The 14,785-nt window shown below is 45.1% G+C and overlaps 1 protein-coding gene across 6 annotated transcripts in view; it reads left to right on the top strand.

Moving 5' to 3' along the window:
- Positions 1-14,785, top strand: part of ESRP2 (epithelial splicing regulatory protein 2) — a 187,503-nt gene that overhangs the window by 88,454 nt on the left and 84,264 nt on the right. For all 6 annotated transcript variants that reach the window (XM_069653549.1, XM_069653525.1, XM_069653541.1 and 3 more), the window contains exons 4-5: positions 1,823-1,936; positions 12,784-12,898. In XM_069653549.1, the coding sequence (XP_069509650.1) occupies positions 1,823-1,936; positions 12,784-12,898 (229 nt within the window). The remainder of the gene's footprint in view (positions 1-1,822; positions 1,937-12,783; positions 12,899-14,785) is intronic.

The following is a 14,785-nucleotide window of genomic DNA, read 5'->3' as shown; positions in this document are numbered from 1 at the left end:
CCTCTGATCTTCCTGGGGGCTTGCATTAAAAAATGACGACATTTTACGCTTTTTGACTGGTTTACCAATATCGAACATTTACCAAAAATTACACAAATGTGCGCAAGGAGTATGGACCTTAATTGATGTGTCAGATTTTTAACATGCAGACATTTGGAGTGAGAAACTATTTTCTGCTAGCAACCCCCCAGAATACACCACAGGGTCCTAACGCCTCTTAAAACGTGCACAGAAAAATCACAAGAATAATGATATTACTTATATAATTCTGACAAGTCCGTACTATGAATTATCCATCTTTTTTAAAATTATGCTCTGGCCCAGATGGGTGTGGTTTAGGTTCCAAAGCACATGAGGGGGGAAGCTTCTGTCTGTCCCCGCCTCCAGCTCAGGTGGCTCCCAGAGGCACTTCTCCTCCCACTTCTCCCAAGGGGAAGCTATTTTACGACCCCCCCAATATAACATTTGCCTGAGCCCAGGACAGTGCATTGTTCTGTGTCTCTGCCCTAATCTAATCAGAGAGGTGTCATTTCCTTTTGGTGGTGAAGCAGGATGCATCTAGGCCTGGGAAGAGTGGCTGAGCAGGTTTCTCCTGTCGGGGGTAGTTGTCAGGCAGAATTCAGCTAAATGTCACTTTAGTTCCCAGTTTAAATCAAACTTACAATTTTTACATATACATTAAATAATTACTTCCTTCAAGTCATTTCAGAATATAGTTTTACATTGTATCCACCTCTTAGTAAGTCTTTCCTTGGCCTGGTTTGGGTTCCTCTGTTCAGTTTTACACAAGTCTGGTGGTTTTAAAACGCCGGCTTTCTGATAGTGGCGAGTACCGGTATTGCATCCATTTTTGGGATCTGTCTTGAATTACTGCATTTCAATAGAGTGGTCTTTTGCTTGATAGTATAGGACCCTTGCTTAACATTGTTTTGATGGCATCCTTACAGTAGAGTGGTGATGTGGAACTCCCCACAAGAAGGTTGTATCTTTGGAGTGGTCTTGTGCCAACTGCGCATTTCTCCTGGATTCTGGCGTGAATGTGGGCGGCGATAGCTCATCCCCACATATACTCAATTGATTCAACATGGGTCAAAACCCTTGACACCCCTCTTTTATAAACCCGTCTCTGGAGAAAAAAGATTGGGTTTGTTTTTGCCCTCTTTCTCATAACCGAGCTTACTTGTTGTTAGTGCAGAGATGCTCTTTGGATGCACCGGTTAGAACAGTCAATAGCTAGTGCTATTAAAGACGCACCTGTAGCTTGTGCACTGCCCAAGTCTCCCATACACTGTAGGTTCTCAATCTGAAGGCTACTGAAAACTGACATGTCCTTACATGCGTCCCGTGTATTGTCTTTGCATGAATGTGCGACTTCACTAGGACTGGTGGTTTGGGCAAAATGAGCTTGCAAAAGGCTTCTTGCAACTTTTCCAATCGCTTTGTAAATTATGGAGTGGGAATACCATAAACTGCTGTTTCCTTCGTACGGTGGTGGGGAGGTTACAGAGCCTCAGGCATTGCTAGCATTCTAAACCAATTGGACTGATGCAAAATATCCATTTCCTACCCCCAACCACCTGCAACCTGTGGTTGCTCCCACTCTCATCAAGATACTGATTGTGAATTGTGAAACTGGATCTAGGTTCCTTCGTTGTATTGCACTTTCGTAGAGGGTGTAAAACAAAAATTGATGGGAAATTCAGCGAACCAATTCTGTGAAACTACCGATGCCTGTGGATTACATTTCTCCTGACTGCTGCTTTGTTGCGACGTGGAGGATGGTTCAACTTCTTACACCTGCAATGTTCTGTTCTCATTTTAGTTTCATCAGCTGGTCTTGAACGATTTGGAAGCACTGGGTGGAAGCTCCTTCACGCTTTGCACTGATGGCCAGTTACTCATTCGACAAGTGTTCCACCCTGAAGCGTCCAAAAAGGTATGTACAGCTAGACCATCAAGCGGACACCTGGGGGAAAACTTATTTACTTGATTATGCCAAGGAAAGTGGTTGTATAGTTTAGTAATGCACAGTATCGTTTTTAGGACATATCAATTTAATGACTTGTTGATTGGTGTCAAAACTTAGTAAAGATAAAAATGTGTACACAAAAAATTACCAGATGTGCATGTGAAGTAGGAGACGGTCAACGAATGATACTTGCATAATTTGTATGATTCACCCCATTTAAACATGCTTAAATCTCCACCGTTCATTATATTTAAAACTTTACACGAGAGAACACCAGGCAAAACGCAGTTGGACCCAACACGTCGCATCCCCCACGTGTGTATCAGTGACTGGCCGTTTTATTTTATTTTTTTCACAACGCATACCAATTATTTCATCGTTTCTGGAGCTACTTGAATGCTCAGGTATGAGAATGGGGAAAGTACCAACCCTCCTCGATCCTAAAGGGACCAGTGCTTCCAAAAGTTTTGTTGTATAAAATGACCTGCACTACTCTTGCGTTGTACGCTTCCTGATTTACTCGTTTGCAAATGACCCGGCGTGTGCTCCTGCAAAGCTGCACTCTTGAAATTCAATGCATGATCCTTTACATGATGGTCTCTTGCTTTGTGTGGATTTATATTGCCTTGTATTCATCATGCTATCTGCATTCTCAGTTTTCACACTATAAGGTGTAAGCAGTCTACGGTGAGTCTTCTGTCCCGGTGCTCTGGTTGTAAAGCCTTACTATACTGCCAGTGGGATTCTGACTTTGTTGCTTGCCATGTGCTTGCGAGGACTCTCCCTGCAAGCTCGAATGAGGCTTCTCTCCACCTGGAGGGCTACGGATGAAGATATTCTTCAAAGAAACCTTTTTGGAGGGTCAATGCAGATGTCTCCCCGACTAGCATTGTTTGTCACAAAACGATGAGGCAAATGGTACATTTTTCCTCTTGCCTTCTGGCACATTGAAATCGAACTGTCCCTAGTTGTTACAGGTCAGCGTTGAGTCTGGGAAAGGATGTGATGGGCCACGTATCTAGACCCACTCTACAGGCATACTATCTGGAGTAGAAATATTTGAATACTAAAAAGCATGAGGAATACTAAATTACCACTCATGTGGCCTAAGGTATCTGGTCCATGTTGAAACCCCATCCCCCAAAATGTGTAATACTAGCTCTGTATCCATACAAAAAGTACTGCTTAAAACCCAAATTGGGGCAACCATCCCAAAACCTGCTTGCATGCCCGTGTAATTCTTCAGAAAATGTTTAGCCTCCCTTTTTAGTTCATTTCCCAGTTTAAAGCTAAATCGTGGACATTTTGTGCCAGCATGCATTAACTCAAATGTGTGTGTCGCCTACAGTTTACTTTGCCGGGGGTACTGGACTCTTCTCTCCTCCTCCTCCCACCCACCCTCGGGCCACTTCGAACACCATGGTGCTGCTCTGTGACTCCAATGGGCTATTTGCCCATTTCCTCTTGTGTTCTGTTAGTCCGCTTTCTCCCTATCTACCGTCATACAAGCTTCTCCTCAATTCTACAATATTGGTCTTACACGCCCTAACACTAGGATGTGTTATCTGCTTCTGAACTGTTTGGGCTCAGAGTTTGCGGGCAACTATCGTGTTATTCTCCTTGCTTCAGTGTTTGCGGGATTCACTTCTATGGTTTTGCTCCATGGGAATGCATAATTTTCCTTTCTAGCATCTGCTCCATAGCAATTCTGAACACCAGTGTCCACTTCGCTTCTGCATTGCTCCACCAGGTACAACTTGTGGGCGACTTCCCTCCCCAGGTCACAAAGCTTGGGCCTTGACCTGCACATGATCTCCCTCATTCTGCTGCTTGTTTGAATGGAATGTAGCCTTGGTCATGTGAGAACCAACATTGAGCATTTCCCCTACATTGATTCTGTAGGTCTGGATGCCTTGACAACAGGCATGGCTGTTAACTTTCACATTAATGGAGCTTCCTACTGGGATTTGCCTTTTCCCACTGGAATCCTTGTAATGACCGCAGTGATGGGAAGATGGGATTTTGCACAATTAGTAAACCAGGTCGGTGCCAGCGTTTTGAAAATATGGGGAGAGATTATGACTGTGACAAAAGTGAGTGAGTCCACTTGTCTTCAAGGAGGGGGTGGGCGGGGGGGGGGGGCGCTAGTGCAACCAGGTAATGGAGATCTGTGCCTCTAACACCACGTCATGATTTCCAAGGTTTGTTGAAGATTACTACCATAGGTTGCAGTTTCTGGTTTATCTTGGACACACAGCGTCTGTCCTACAGGCTGGATTGTGTCCAGTGGCAAGATGTGGGATTGCCTTGGTTTTATTAGTTTGGCTTCCATCTTGCATCTTGATTAATAGGATCTGATGGGTGTGTACAGAGTAAATATATTTATAAACTACTGCAACTATACTCCACCCTTCTCCTCTCCCGCCCCCCCAACCTCCTAGGCCTGCCCCACCTTTGTTGGTGGTGACCACCATGGCCACCAGGTACTTGCCCGTCCTTTATGTTATAAACCCATGCTACGTGCACCGTTGGCCCCAAACTGCAACATCGCTTGAGCCCTGCTCTTGTCCCCTCCCTGACCCTCCCACTGCTGTAAACTACCCCCTCTTTTGTTCTCCGGTGACTGTGGCAACATAGGCTTGTATCAACAGATCCATCCAAGCTCATGCATTTTTATATAGCTAGGGCTTCCTTAAATGCATTGCCCCTTGTACCCAACCAGTACGCATGAGGAGAATCTCCCTCTGCGCTGATGGCTGCATCGCTAATGGGCAGCTCAGTAACCAATGCCATAGCCTGATGATCAACGGTCAATCACCAGCTATGAATATTTTGTGTACCGCAATACCGAAGCACCATCTTGGAGGTAAAAAAGGCATCCTTCCTCTCCCCAGGCTTGAACATCTTTATACTGCCTCGAGCAGTACATGGGATAACCAGGTTCTAGGTTCAAGACATGGCAAGTAATTGTGGGCCAATTATGAGCTGCAGTCAGTGTATTGGAGATAGAAAAGCTATCCGGTTGAAGCACCACATATTTTACTGGTGATAAGCCAGAACCAAAATGTGTGCGGAGCACTAAAGCCTTGAGCATTCGTATGCTAAAAGTGAATGAATAGAATTGCCATGAGCAGGCATCGAATGCCCAACCCTGAAGGAGAATAGGCGGAGGAAAGTAAAAATATCTGTTTATAGACCTTATTTTTAAGTGATATTAAATGTTCCTCTTATAAACCAAGGCCTAACCATTCACTGCCGGTAAGATAGTTCAGTGGGTTAAACACTTGCTGCTGTGATCGGCTCCCAGGTTCGAATTCCAGCAAGTCCGACTCAGCCTTACATGCTTCCGAGTAGTAGTAGTAGGGAATTAAGAGATTTGGACACCTGAGTTTTAACGCATGGGGTCCAAGGGTCTGGAATGATCTACCCCTTTCCATTAGGCAGCGTCTGTCCTCTGCCCAATTCAGGAAAGCTCTAAAAATTCACCTGTTCGATGGCGGAGTAACTTGGGTCTCCTTAATTTCTTTCCTCTGGTCCTTGATTGCATCATCATGGCCTTTTCCACCCTCTTGTTTTTTGTTTGTATTGTCTGTAAGCACGCTGAGGCCTGCGGGCGAGTTGGTGCCTGATGAAAATTCATTAGAATAGTAGTGGTTTGTCATTTGTAAAGCAGCCATTATCCCATTTGGTATGGCCTCAAAGCGTTTTTGGGTGAAAGCCCTGGAGGGACGGAAGTCAAAGGTATAGGTTGTCCGAAATGTTAGAATGGGTGTGCATTTGCCCAAAAGAAAGTTGGATGGGATGGCCACACTCCCAGTTACCTACCCATGTCGATCAAGCATGTGGATGGGTGCTGTGAGGGGGGGGGGGGGTCAGAGTGCGTGAGTGCAGGAGACCCTTGTCCAGCTAAACCGAATTTCTGTTGTGGGACTTATTGCACACCATCTCTGGCATCAGAATGCAGCTGTGTGTTAGGCTGGCGTATGGAGGCAAATGCGTGTGGTTGGGGTCAAAGAGGGTTCACCTATTCGAGTGGAATTGAATGGGTGATCACAAGCAGGAATGCAGAGCCAGATGTAAGGTTTGTTGTGTTGGTTGCATGTACGTTTGTGTTGGAGGAATTATAGAGCCTGTCTTGTAGAGGGCAGAGTGGGTAATGCACATGCCTTGAGTGGCCAGTTGGCCGATGGGAAGCCAGTGGAGCACCTTTAGGGCAGGGGTAGTATGTTCCGAGGGAGAGTGCAAGGAGGAGGCTAGCTGCAGAGTTTTGGATCTGTTTGAGCTCATGGACAGGGGTGCCCAGATGAAAATTGGCTTAGTCTAGATGGGAGAGGATGATGGCCAAAAAGCTGTGACTCTGAGGGTAGAAGGGACGGGGGAGGGGGAGCAGATGCTTTGAGGTGAAGTGACATGATCCTAGATATAGAGTTAATATGGTGAGAGCGTTTGATCCAAATCCAAGGTGCATCCCATGTTCTTTAATGAGCTAGTTGCAGAAGGCCGAGGGAGGAAGACCAGGGGGTGGATTGGGGTAAGATTGCAGTCCTACTGCAAATCAGAATTAAGGAGGAGGTGGTTGACCGTCATCCAGTGGTTGATTTCTGTGAGGCAAGGTTAGGATGGGGAGAAGCCGGGGATTTGGGAATGTTAGAAAATGTTCTGGGTCTCATTGGCATAGTTGTAGTAGGTTGGGTCATGTGGGCGGATGAGCATGGGGTGGGGGCTTAGAGAGCGTTTGAGGAAGGGTGAAAGGGGGAGGCCCCTTGTGAGTCCCTGTAGGAGGCAGGGCGGCAAAGAGGAAAACGGTGGGAGGAGGGTGATTTGTGAATGATTGGCGAGGAAAAAGATGATAGATCTCAAAGCAGTGTCGATGATGCCTAGAGTGAGTCTGTCTGTGAAATGATGAGGCCGATCGTGTTAAGTCTGTCGATGGGTCAAGGATAAGTGCAGCACATCCTTCTGAGTCTGCTGTCCACCCCATCCCAGATGGAGACCAATGAAGTTTCAGTGCCTCGGAGGGGTTTGAAACCGGACTGGGCAGGGTCGAGTAGGCAATTGTATTCTGTGAAGAGACAGAGCCGGGAGTATGCTGTGCGGTCAGTTCGCCAATGAAGCAGTTATTTGAGATTTGGTGGTAGTTGGATGGATCGGGCGTGGGGGGCTCAAGGGAGGGCTTTGTGTGTGTAAGGGTTTGACGTGCAAGGTTTTGAAAGCTTCAGGGAAGATGCCTGATGTCGGTGAATGGTTCATTATCGATCTTGCAACGCTGCCTGCACATGTAAAGTAGAGGTTTGTTTTTAGGAGGGAGGCAGGGGCAGGGATACTGGATGGAAGCTTCAGGAATTCTGCATGGGAAATGGCAGAGAAGTAGGATAGGGGGGTGGCATGCATGTGAGGGGGAGAGAAGTCGGGAGAAGAAGACAGAGAGGGGAGATTGTTTCTAGTTTGGGGCTGATGGTGTTTCTTTCAATAGCGATGTTGTAAGTGTGAGCTGGACGGGACATGGAGTGCTTGGGAGTTGAAGGAATGTGGGGGAAGAGCGGGGAAGGGCCTTGAAATCTGCAATGATCCTGTGGAGTTTCCTTCTGGAATTATGGGCATTGGAGATATGGTTTCCATAGAAAGGTATTTGGGATTTCCTAATTTCTGCCCGGTTCTGCCTGGCATACGTGGCTCTGTCCTGGAGTTGAAAGGTTGTCCGCCATTTGCACTGCAGGTAGCATTTAAGGGATTTGAGGGAGGATGTGAACCACTTGCGAGGCTGGGAAGGGAGAAAAATCTGAGTCAGCCAGATTGGGGTTTACAATGACCTTATTCCAGAGAAGTACATGGGAGGATGGGGTGGAGCTGGTGAGGTGGTGGTGGTGAGGATTGGAGGGGGGGTGGTTGTGAGTGAGAAGATGGCAGCATGATCAGTCCATGTTGGTCAATGAGGAGGGAGTGTGGAGATCAAATTGGTAGAGATGAATATTGCGTCCAGGTTGTACCCTGCATTGAGTGTGACTTGATATCAGCTGGGTCATTTTGAGGGCTTCCGTGTCGTCAATGAATGGGCGGGTCATGGGGTTGGTAAGGACATCAAACCGAATGTTTAAGTCTCCTAGCATGGTGAGGTAAGGGTGGGAGATCAGGATGGCCGCTAAGGAGTCCTGAAGTGTCTGCAAAGTTTCTGTTTCCCATAGGTCTGTAAGAGTATGAAGCTGTGGGTGAGGGAGGGAGTGATTTGGAATTTCACTTGCAAAGATTCGTAGAAAGCGTTGCAGGCTTGTTTCTTGCACTGTGAGATGGTGAAGCTTAGTTTGTGAAGGATGGCTAACTGCTCCCCCACCTCCAGCTCTGCCGGGTCTGTTGTGCATGATCAGGGAGTAGCCATTGGGGAAAGCCTTGTGCGCTACACGTTGAAACTGAAAGTCGTCGGAGAACCCGGTAATAAAGAGGATGTCTGGGCTTTGGGTGGTTTGTTTTTGGCAACTGATCTGGAATTAATAAGGCTGCAGGACACTGGGTAAGGTTGCAAGGGAGTGGGTCTGGGAGGTGGATTAGGTGGAGAGGGTGTGAACCAAGCTTCAAGGTGCAGTCCCGGAGGGGTGGGTGGTCTGAGTGAGGGGGTGTGCATGGTGGAGGTGGATGGGGGGATTGAGAGTAGAAGGGAAGAGTGAAGGGGGGATCTAGGGAAGGCTGTAAGTGGTCAGATACTGAGAGGGAAAAGTGTTTGTGAGGGAAGGGTTCATATGAAGGTGGTGAGGGTGGTGTAGTAGTAAAGGTCTAGGCAGTGGTCTGGTTTCTAGAACTCCATAGTGCCCCTCTGACCTTGGAGCTGCTCGGCATGGTGGAAAGTTGCTGTCTGTTCTGAAAGGGGCACGCCTAGGGACAATTGGCCCTGACTGTACTCTGGCCACCTGGAGAAAGGGTAGCAGGAATCAAAGATGTGTGGAAGCAGGGAGAAAGTTGGGGGAAGACTTGGAGAGGAGTGTGTGGGAGTGGTGTAAGTAGGTGTGGTACTGCAATTACATGCTAAAATGTGTCTAGTTTCTGAAATATGTGCTTTACCTAAAATGTAACTAGATCGAGGTTGATAAAGGAGTATCGACTTAGGTTGAGAGATATTGTATGTAACTGTTCTATAAAGCTCTTGGCTATACGAATAACTTGTATCTGACAGTTCGTTTATCGAAGGCTGTAAATGGGGACGGGGACGTGTAAGTGCAGACTTATTGGCCACTGTTGGTTTCTCGCTTGTTAGTTCAGTGTAAGCAGGTTGGATTCTTCATTGTTTGAATACTCCTAGAATACCAGTCGTCTCCATTTCCTCGTTGATCTGGCACACTGGCCCCATGCTGAGTGCCTTGCTTTCATCACGTTTTCTCATCAACGTGCATTGTTCATTTTACAGTGAAGAAAAAACAAAACGCACATAGTTGTCGTAATCTGTGTATTGTTAAAGACTTCTAAACTGTTACATTTACTGTATGATGCAACCTATCCTATTTACTTTGCTCTTGGCATGTTGACCAATGTTCAGTAACTGAGAAGGCTGGTGTGCTTCATTTTCCCCAATCCTGTCTGTGATTGAGCAGGACATACGTCTTAGCCGAGCCATAATCTGGTGTTGCTTAATGGCGTTTAGTGGCATTGTGCTAGAGGCGTTCCAACATGTGCCGGTGTTAAGATTCCCTGCATTGCGCTTTGGGTAGTCCACTCTAATAGTGAACGTGATCTTTCATGGCAGAGCCGTACCATCTGATCCAAGCTCCTGTAACCGTATGGAGAAGTTTTTTATTTTGGACATCAGTTAACTACTTCACAATTAGCATTGCATTGCCCCTTTTCCCCGCAATTATTTTTTAAATTTTTTTTTTATGTGGAACGAGTGTTCCCTCAGACATATATGGGGGTTGTTAGTTGCTTTGTTGGTAAAATACATCATTGCTTGACTCTAAGGCATAGACTAGAGCCGTGATCGACTCGCTGTGTCCAACCATCAACCAAAACCTGAATTACATAGATCCCACCATGCTCCCCAGGGCTAGCTGAAGATGTGTGGGGGGGGCATTTCACCATGGTGTTCGGCCACCCTGGGCCTTGCAGCTGGAAAGAGTCTGGGGCACCCATGGGTTGCTTACATTATGATGACGTGAAAAGGCTGCAGCAAGGTGGCTTGGTGGCTAATGGCTGCAGATTATCAACTGAAACCGTGTTAGCTGAAAAGCTACGATTCTCTTTTCAATAGCAGGATGCTAATGTATGGACACAGGAGTAAAAGGGCATCAAGGTGAGGAGAAGGTTGCTGAATATAGCAAGAGGTAGGTGGCAGCTGAGTGCCAGCAAAAGGAAACCAGTGCATGTTAAATGTCTCAATTCAAAGGAATAGGTTTCTGTATCTGACTTCAGGATGGGGTCCGATGCTCTGGAGGGGTGGGTTGGTTTAAGTGGGGTGAGGGGGCATATTCTTCCTACAATTTTTGCTCCATTCCCAAAATCATGCCCCACTCCTGGCGGAATTCCAAGACCCTGGCTGGCATGGTCTTGCAATCTTGACCAAATCCCAAGGTTCCTTCACTCTCCTCTATACTGTTAATCTGTGCTTAAACCACGACTACCTTTTGAAGTGGTACAAAATGCTGAAGAATTCCAAGGTAAAACACTCTGTATTCATGGAGAACTGTGCCTGCTCCACTGGAACTGCACCCAAATGGGTGAATTCCAATTTAACTGGAGAACAGGGTCTGTGTTTCACAAATAAAATGACAAGTTAATTGGTAGAATGTTGTGGTTGTCTGAATGGTGCACTTAAGCATTTTCCCTACTGTAAATCCAGTGAAGACAATCCTTATTTCATTGTCTATCTAATGTGATTTTTATTTCTATTCCCAACCACTGTCAGATTATTGTACAAAGTTTATAAAACTTATTTGGTTGATATTAAAGTTATGTACAAAGCGATGATGTTTTGTATTGACTTAATTTTTCATTACAATAGAAGTGAAAAGGCCTTCCAGGCATACAGAAACGGAAGATGCCAGGAGTTGGCTCAGGGCAATGCTGAATAGTTTCCCAGTGAAATCGCCAAACTCACTGCTTCATTTAAACCTTGCATACAGGTTCCCATGTGGGGAGTTTATATTCCCATCGGACAAGCCTGGGACTGTCAGGATGGAAAGATGTATTGGGTGCTCTAACCCTGAAGACCATATTCAATTTATGGGGCACATTTGTACAGACCAGAGTATTAATCAGCCCTCACATTTGTAAACTCCCTGGGAGGGAAATTGTTCGAAAATACTTCAAATGTTTAAAACGGAATCGGAACTATAGTGGCTAAGCAGGCATGTGTGCTAGAGGATAACCATTCCACCAGTTCCCGGGCTCCCTGCCTTCACCTTTATGCTGTCACCTTTTGGGCTTGCTTACTGCTCTCTGCCCACAGGACGAGGGGGACAAACCACTATCTGCACTAACAATCCGTGCTGGGACCACTGTACATGTATAATAATTAGAATGGGGTGGTTTAACATCAACACCTTTTTGAAAGATTTATTTTTTTGCCTTGGTGGGACCAAACGACTTGGCCATGTTTGCAACTCATGTAAAGTATGCATCTCTCCCTGGCAGCATTGTTTGAAATTCTTAACTGTTACCTGTGCCGTTTTTGGTTACATCTTCTTGCTTGAAACTGAATGGAGAGGTGTTCCACTCTGAGCGAAACCTGAGCTTTGTAATTGGATGTGTTGGTTGAGAGACTTGCTTTCCATGATAAATCGGCGTTTTCTTTTTACATCGAAGATATTTTGCCAGCCTACATAAACCTATGACATTGCTTTCCGCATCTCGGATTGCATGTGGAGAGAGTACTTCATAGAGCCTTTTTTATTTTTGTATTTTTGTATGATGTGTTGAATAAATTCTCCAGTGCATGCAGGGATTTAAAACCACAAGAATCTGTACAATCGCCAACATCAAGGAAATGCCACGTCGAGTGCTAGGCAGGTAGTTTTATGGGTTTTGGGGGAGTCTTGCCACACTTTTTATTCTGTATGTATTTAAACTGGTCCGCCCCTATTTTAAGGCCCCTAAAATGCTAATTTCACGCTGGGCCATTGGAATTTGCTTGACAACACTGAAAGGAATCTGGGCTTTCACCTCACTGCCAACCCCGCGCCCCCCGTGGTAAGATTTAACTTAAAGAATTGACCCGTTATCAGTTTAATGAAATCTGCATTATTTTTTGGTCATGCATACTTTCTTTACCAGCAAGATGACCTAATCTGCTCTGTAAAGAGATGGATGCTTGATTTTTCACATTCCTATTTAATTCCTTGTAATTTATCACCTGGCAAGAAAAACAGTATTGCAAATGTATGCTGTATATACACACAGGGAAAGGGTGTATTTGCTACTCAGATTATATTATATTTCAGTGTAAACCTAGCATAGGGGTAAGAACACAGCAGAGGAGGCAGAGAACAGGTAGCAGGCAGCTAACGACTGGAGAGGGCGGCAATTTGGCAGCAAGGGGTCCTACAGGCAACCATGGGAGGAAATGGTGGGGGAGCCGATCACCCAGTCTCGGTTAGGATGGGGATTACGCGATTGTCCTGGTACATGTTTTCCCAACTTCTCTTCATTCAGGGCAAATGAAGGAGCACTGTGCTCTTATTTATTCTACTTCCTGTAATGTGCACGTCATTAATATGAAGCCCAAGGCACCACCCTGCTCACCATATGCAAACTGAAGGCTGGGTTCCCGATTTGATGGCTAATAGTTGATTTTATTTCTGGAATTATAACTTTATGCATTTCTTTCCCCCATGCAGAATTTTGAGTTGCCAGAATGCTTTTATTCCTTTTTTGACCTTCGAAAGGAGTTTCAAGAATGCTGTACAAATACAGCCCCCATGAAGGATCAAACTATCAAATCGATGGCAGAGTGTATCCTTTCCGTCTTATGTCCACCTGGGACATTTTGTTTGCATGTTTGTGTAGTACTGATGCAGGAACAATGATTTTCTGCAGTTGTTGGATTTACTGCATTGGTTTCACTTTGGGTCGGTCACCTAATAAAAGTACATTGGCTTTGATGAAATGAAGAAAACTGGGTGTGATGTGGGAAGATGGGTTGCGGGGAAGGATTAATTGTGCATGGTTCATGTTTACATTGCAATAAGCAACTTGAGGCGTGGGTTATAGCGATTTGCCCAGATTGAAACATTTTAGTCCAGTGCTGAGGACTGGCTTGAAGCAAAAGCTATTGCTTTCATGGTCCACTCATTTGCTTATGGGTCATATCTGCCCTTTCTGGCAGCAGTCCAAAGGTAATTTGCTACCATGGCCAGCTTCCAGCTGATCAATGAAATGTGATCCTTAACTTTCCCTGGGCTTTGTCACTTTTTTAAACGTCAGTACCTTTTTGAAGGCATACATTAGCTATTAACCTTCTGTATGTAATTCATAAATTAACCAACGGTTTTTTAAATGTCAGTGATTTTACATTTTAATAAAATGCTTTCAAAGACCATTCAAGTAAACACACGTACGTTTCAGAAATGTGTTGGTGTTCAAAGTAAAGATTAAGTGAATTTTCAAAACGTGTCGCCCAAATAGAAAATGTCCATGCAAATGTGTTTTCTTGTGTAAGGCTGTCCGATATTGTCTATACCCGTGTGCATTAATTTCTTAAATGATTTAAACCCACATACCCAAAACCAACCTTGACACACCTGAATTTGTCATTACCAGAACCCCAATCGAAGCACTTGAGTTTACAGAGGTTCGGTTAAACATTGCCACTGTGGCAAATAAAACGACAGCAATCTTGATATTTCCGGGTTGACCAGGTTCATCCCACTGTTTAGCTTGTCAATGAAATAGAAATTGTTTAACATTTAGCAGTGTAAACAATAGCTAAAGTTTTTATTTTTCCATTATCAATTGAGAAAAATCCCCTGAAATCAAATTTCCCCTTTCCAAAGATGAAAGGTTGCCTTAAGCAACGGATTTATGGTGCACACCAGTGTACTGTTGAGAAACATTGACAAGTGGTAACACTTGTGCCATGTCTATTTACTTGATAACTGAATTTTATTTTCCATATGTAAATCAGTGGGCTGATAAGTATCTGGTATTGGCTTGTAGAGGAGCAGGTTGACTTGTCATCCCTAGCTCCCGTCCCCTCACCTCCATCGAACTGGAACAGTAGGAGAAGATCCCTATGTGTGACACCAGGTATCAACCCAATAGAGCAGAGTGTGAGACTATCTGCAACCATATAGAATGTACCCTCACACTGAGAGGGTGGAAGGATGTCCGCACACACACCATTGGACATCATAGAGCTATAAGTGAAATCTGACAAGAGCAGAGTGATGTCATAGAGGAGAGATACTGAGCCTCACAAATACTCAAAAGAATAAAGATGTAACTGAAGTAACAAGAGAAACATGTAATCGAATATCAAGAAATCATGCATGCAAAGAGAAAGTAACCTGCAGACTGACAAGTGTGTGTAAGCAGAAACGCAAGATGGGTGAGGGATATAGAAGCTTGCTGCAGAAGAAAAACTAACCTGGTTCGACCGGTCATGATGGACAGATGAACTTCTAATTCGTATTAAAACCAAGCTACCTCAGAGACGACCAGGGCTGCAGAGTCAGGAGACGCTGCAAAAACAGCTTTGTGCGAGGAATAAAGAGGAGTCTTTTGGCCTGGGATCAAGGATGCTACTTCAAGGAATAATTGCAAGCGGCCAAGTGGAGTCGAAAGGATGAGCCATGTATTTAAGACCTATTTCTCTCGGATTAAGCAAAGGAGAAAACATCT

The sequence above is a fragment of the Ambystoma mexicanum genome, chromosome 1p (genome assembly GCF_040938575.1).
Source record: "Ambystoma mexicanum isolate Mex_15411 chromosome 1p, UKY_AmexF1_1, whole genome shotgun sequence".
In the NCBI taxonomy this organism is placed as follows: Eukaryota; Metazoa; Chordata; class Amphibia; order Caudata; family Ambystomatidae; genus Ambystoma; species Ambystoma mexicanum.
The sequence above is the reverse complement of the archived record's forward strand: the minus strand, read 5'-3'. Positions and strand labels throughout refer to the sequence as shown.